Source organism: Chiloscyllium plagiosum, unplaced genomic scaffold (genome assembly GCF_037043375.1).
Source record: "Chiloscyllium plagiosum isolate Xiang-an unplaced genomic scaffold, Cpla_swu_hap1 HiC_scaffold_27, whole genome shotgun sequence".
Lineage (NCBI taxonomy): Eukaryota > Metazoa > Chordata > Chondrichthyes > Orectolobiformes > Hemiscylliidae > Chiloscyllium > Chiloscyllium plagiosum.
Genome location: NW_028270165.1, coordinates 71,839,412 through 71,845,271, shown reverse-complemented (window position 1 = coordinate 71,845,271; position 5,860 = coordinate 71,839,412). Strand labels below are relative to the sequence as shown.

Here is a 5,860-nt window from a genome sequence, read left to right as displayed (position 1 = left end):
AGACTATTCCTGCATCTTCTCTGGCTAATTCACCTCGCCTTCCACGTTTGGACTGGGGCTGGATTCCAGAGCACCCGCACGAAACTCACGCGGACACGGGGAAAATGTGCAGACTGTCACCTGAGGCTGAAATCAAACCAGGGTCTTTGGTGCTGTCGGGCAGGAGTCCTCACCGCTGAGCCACAATGACATCGTCTCTGGCATGTTTCCTGGGGATTCATGATTTGGTATTGCTTCAACTCATAAATTGTGCATTTTCTGGTGCTGCAAATTTAAAAGAGATCTCATCAGATTATGCATTAGTCACACTCACTGGAGCAGGTGGTAACCTCGTCTTCTTGTGGACTCTTGGAATCATCATCAGCACTTACCTTCCCATTTATATTTGTGTCATCTGTAAACATAGCAGGATTTGCATCTCACGTTGATGTCTATCTCTCCTCTTACACCATTCCCATTCAGATGACGGAAGCTTTACCATATTGTGTTTTTTCCTTTTGAAACATTTGGTAGTCCTTCATGGGAGTGACGAGCAATGCTGACATCTATCTCTAACTGTCCAGAACAATGTGGCCATGAGCCATTAACTTGACAAACTGCAGTGCATCTGATATAGATGTAGGAGTTACATTTACAATAAGATAAAGTAAAATTAAATAAATGTGATTACAATATATCTTCCCAGTAAATGCAGCAAAGCAACATACAATTCTACTGTTTCATTCACAAAAATTGCCTTGAGGATTAAAGGTTGGGTTACGATTCAGGAGGAACATCGTGTGAAATCTTTGGATGCTGCAAATGAAATTGAAATGCAGATTCTCAGCTGCTCACAGTGTTCTACTGGGAAGGAGGACATGTCTGCTTTCATTGAGCAGTATCGCGTGAAGTGTAATTGGCGCGAGGCTGTGAATGTCGCAATTATTTGTACTTGCCACTAGATGGCGGTGTGAATCTGGGATTGACGCCGTCGGCTGAAGGAGGAGTGACCTTCCAGACAGTGAGCACCTTTCAGTGTCAGAGGCTTGTTATAGAAACAAACACCAAGACTCAGCTTCTTCGGCAACTCCAATAGGAAGGCTTGTCTGCGATAGACGTCAAAAGTTACTTGTGCAAATGTAACAATTGCCTCCAGTTCCTAAACAGAGACTTGTGGACAATTGTGTCTGCCACTGTTCTTGCAATCTGATAATGTTCCGAATTTGCAGAGTCCTCCTGATGTTTTCCGCTCTGACTTCCACGGATGTGACTGGAGAAGGTGATGTAATGCAACTTCCTCTGTGGATAGTTGTTAGTGAAGTGGGAATTGTGTCCATGAATTGCTCCATTGCCGCCTCGTCGAGCGCAATACACTGGTACAGACAGGTCCCGTTTCTGCCACCCCAGCACCTGGTGACGGCCAAAAGGGAAAATGATCAGCCCGAGAGGATCACTGCTTCAATCAGTGGAGATTACAAACTCAGCACCTTGACTGTGAAAGACGCCAGACTTAATGACACTGCCATCTACCTCTGTGCAATGAAGGCACAGTGTGACAAACTGATGGAGAGCGTGTACTAAAACCAGCACAGAGTGGGAGTTCCGGTATGGTGAGTTTGCATAATCAGTGTTACTAATTCTGGGCGACAAAATCTGAGATAATGGAAATGAGAGCAAAATACACCAGAAAGTATGGAACAGGTTAATTTAAAGATGGTCAAAAGTGAAGACAATTGGAGATGCGGATGGAGGTGAAGGAAGTATATGTTGGCAAACATGAAAGAGTGATGGAGAAATGGAAAAGTGGAGAGATACTTTAATAATACTTGCAGAGGGCAGAACGATGAGAAACGATTGAAGAAGAAATGGAAGAAAGAGAAAAATAACAAGGATGATGTGAAAGATCAGGTCAAATCACAGTAGAAGGAGACATGAAGGAAAAATAGTGGAATTTCCTTTAATGCAATGTAACTTCACCGAATCTCCCACTGTCTACCTCGTGCGGGTTTCAAAGAATAAGAACTCAACTGGACACAACGCAGAAACTAGGATGAGTGCAGCGAGTAACATATACTTCCTGCCTCCTGAAAGCCTGTCCACCGTCGACAAGGCACAAGTCAGTAGTGTGATGGAATACTCCCCACTTGTCTGGATGAGTGCAGCTGCAAATAATCTGGAGATTCTTGACACCATCCAGGACAAAGCAGCCCGTTTGATTGGCACAACATTCACAAGCATCTACCGCCTCCACCACCATTTAGCTAAGATCCTCAGATAGCACTTTTCAAACCTGCAACCACTTCCACCTGCAAGGATAAGGATCAGCAGACATATGGGAACACCGCCACCTTAAAGATTCCGTCTCAGCCACTCACCATTGTTCTGGACTAGGCCAGTCCGCTCAAAACATTCTTAAGCAGGCAGCCCAGACCCAAAACTTCACAATGTGCTTCGATAAGCGACCAGTGAAATTTACACGCAGTAAGTTAGCGAGGTTGACTACCAGGTTTTAAAACAGGCAAAACTGTCTTCACAAAATTACGGAATGAATCACAAAGAAGAGAATATGGATGACCCACCGTAGTCAGTCTATCCAAACTAAATTAATTATGCTTTTCAGAATATACACAACAGTCCCAACATACAACCCCCTTCAACATAGAGTAAGATGAAACAGAGGTTTTCAGATCGAAGTTAAAAGGGCGAAGGAAAGAGAGATTAGCAGCCTGTTTCCAAACAGTCCACTACTGCGAACCTGACTAACACCAAGAATTCAGCTTCCTGGACTGACCATTACCCTTTCATAATACAGGCCACTTCTGAAACATTAAAGCTTTGGCCTAAAGTCTTATTTGTTTACGTATAAACAAAAAGGCCACCACCCGCCCTCCACACCACAAAATCCTTTTCATCTCTGTACCAATTAAGTCGATTCGGAGCCCAGACTGTTTTACAGAAACTCTGGAAAAAAAAAAGCCAAGGACACAGGTTGAGAACAGGAACAGCTTGTAGAAAAATGACCACCTTCGTGACACCATCCTGACTTGAAAATATATTGCCATTCCTTCAATGGGTCTGTGTAAAAATCTTGGATTTCAATCTGTGGCATTGTGGGTCAACCCACAGCAGGTTGACTGCAGTGGTTCAAGAAGGCAACTCATTGCCACTTTCTCAAGGGCAACTCGGAATGGGCAATAAATGCGGGCTAGCCAGGGATGGCCACGTCTCACAAATGGATAAATAAGTAAAAATATCATTAGTTATACAATCTAAGCATAGTCCACACAGTATGGCAGCGGGGCATTTGGCCCACCCAATCTCAGTTGGTCATCACACCAGATCGACCCTCACCCGACATCTCGTGTTGCTAATATTCCTGTCTGATCCATTATTGGACTGTGGGAGAATTCCGGAGCAAATGTAGGAAACTCATGCAGACAGAGGGAAAACTTGTAAATTTCACGCAGACTGTCACCTGAGGCTGAAATCGAACCTGGTTCTTTGGTGTTTGGAGACAGGAGTGCTAACCGTTGAGCCAGCATAGCGACGAATGATTCCTTTAATTCATGATTTGGTATTGCCGCACTCAGAAAGTGTTCATTTCTTGGCGCTGTAAATTTCCTTGAGATCTCGCCAGAGTACGATATAGTCACACTCACTGGGACAGTCTCTAACGTGGTCTTCTTGTGAGCTGTTTGAATCATCAAGGCCACTTGCCTTCTCGTTTACTTTTGTGTCATCTATGGTACATTCACTTCAATCAGGATTTGGTTGGTCTGCTGACATGAATCTCTGCTCTTCCACCATTCCCAGTAAAATGAAGGAGGCTTTTCAACAATTCGTTTCCTTTTTCTTTAGAATATTTAGTTGCCTTGTATGGGCGCTGCTGGCAATGCTCGACATCTGACACACTGCAGGGCATCTGATATAAACACAGCAGTTACGTGTGCAATGAGACACGGTAAAGTTAACTAATTCCGGTCACAATGGATCGTTTCAGTCAGTGCAGGAGCAAAAACATTTGATTTCACTGTTTCACTCATTGGAAATTTCGTTGCGGAATAAAGACTTGGTTACGAAGCAGTCTGAAATCGGTGGACGTTGCACATGAATTTGAAATGCAGGGTCTCACCTGTTCACAGTATTATACGGAGAAGGAGGCCACGTCTGTTGTTTTGAGCAGTATCCAGTGAACTGCAATGGTGTGAGAGTTTGAAGATTGCAATTACTTATCAACACCACTAGATGTCAGTGCGAATCCATGATAAATATCGAAGATGAGGGCTGGAGCAGGGGTGAACTTCCAGACAATGTGAACCACTGTCAGTGTGAGAGGCTTGATACAGAAGCACACACCAAAATTCAGATTCTTCAGCAACTCCACCAGGTTAAACGTGAGTTCGTCGTCAACCGTGCACTTTTCTAGTTATTTACTTGTATAAGTATAATAATTAATTGCAGTTCCTCAACAAAACTACATGGACAATTGCTTTCACCAATGTTCTTGCAATCAGATGATGTTCCGAATTTGCAGTGTCCTCCTGCTGATTTCCACTCTGATCTCCGAGGAGGTGACTGGAGAAGGCGAATTGAAGCAACTTCCTCCCTGGATGGTTGTGACTGAAGTGGGAATTGTGTCAATGAATTGCTCTTTTGTCACTACATTTAACACAGTGCGTTGGTACAGACAGCTCCCGAATCAGCCACCCCAGCATCTGATGATGGCGAAAAGGGAAGGTAACCCATCCGAGAGGATCACCGCTTCGATCAGTGCAGACGACAAAGTCAGTGTCCTGACTGTGAAAGACGCCAGACTTAATGACACCGCCACTTACCTCTGTGCAGAGAGGGCACAGTGTCACAAGTGGTTGAGACTGTACTAAAACTTGCATAGCTTCGGGAATTGCGTTATGCTGAGTTTGAAGGATCAGTGTTTCTCCACAATCAGAGATAAGGGAAATGAGAGCAAATTACACGAGAAAGTATGGAACATCAAAATGTAAAGATAGTCAGACGTGATGACAATTGAATATGCGGATGGAGTTGAAGAAAGGCTATATGCAGAAATCAGAAACATTAATGGTGAAACGGGAAAGCGGATGGGTACAGTAATAATATTTGCAGAGGGCAGCATGGTGAGAAACTGATGATGACGAAATGAAAGAAAGTGAAAAATAACGAGCATGATGCACAGAGGTTAAGGATCAGGATAAAGCACAATTGAAGCAAATTTGAAGGACCTATGTTGTTAGCATCATTCAATTCACCACTGTCAACATCCTGGAGGTTTTGCTGACCAAATACTCATCTGGACCCATCAAATATAAACAGTAGCGACAAGAGCAGGTCAGAGACTTAAACATTGCCGCCAGTAACAGACTTCCTAACTTCCCAAAGCCTGTCACCATCTGCATGGCAGAAGTCAGGGGTGTGAGAGAATACTCCGTAATGCCCAGATGAGAGCAGTCTGAACAACACCCAAGGAGACTGACATCATCCAGGACAAAGCAGCCCGTTTGATTGGCACTACATCCATTAACATCCACTCCCTCTACCACCACGGCTCAGTCTGTGCTACCTACAAGATGCAATGCAGAAGTATAGCAAAGATAATCATACACAACCTTCCAATCCCACGACCACTTCCATCTCGAAGGACAATAGCCGGGAGATATTTGGGAATGCCACCACCTTCAAATTCCCTTTCAAGCCAGTCACCACCCGGATTTGGAAATATACTGACGTTCCTTCACTGTCACTTGGTCAAACTCCGATAATTCCCTCCCTAATGGCAATATAGGTCAACCGAGAACAGGTGAATTGCAGCAGTTCAAAAAGTCAGCTCAACTCCACCTTCACAAGGGCAACTAGGGACAGGTAA

General features: G+C 44.1%; 1 gene segment (V, D, J or C); it reads left to right on the top strand.

The window, feature by feature from the left end:
* The first annotated feature begins 4,496 nt into the window (after positions 1 to 4,496).
* On the top strand, positions 4,497 to 4,862 carry LOC148144563 (T cell receptor alpha variable 12-3-like). The segment is given in 1 exon segment: positions 4,497 to 4,862. A coding segment is annotated over 1 exon segment (366 nt).
* The last annotated feature ends 998 nt before the right edge of the window (positions 4,863 to 5,860 follow it).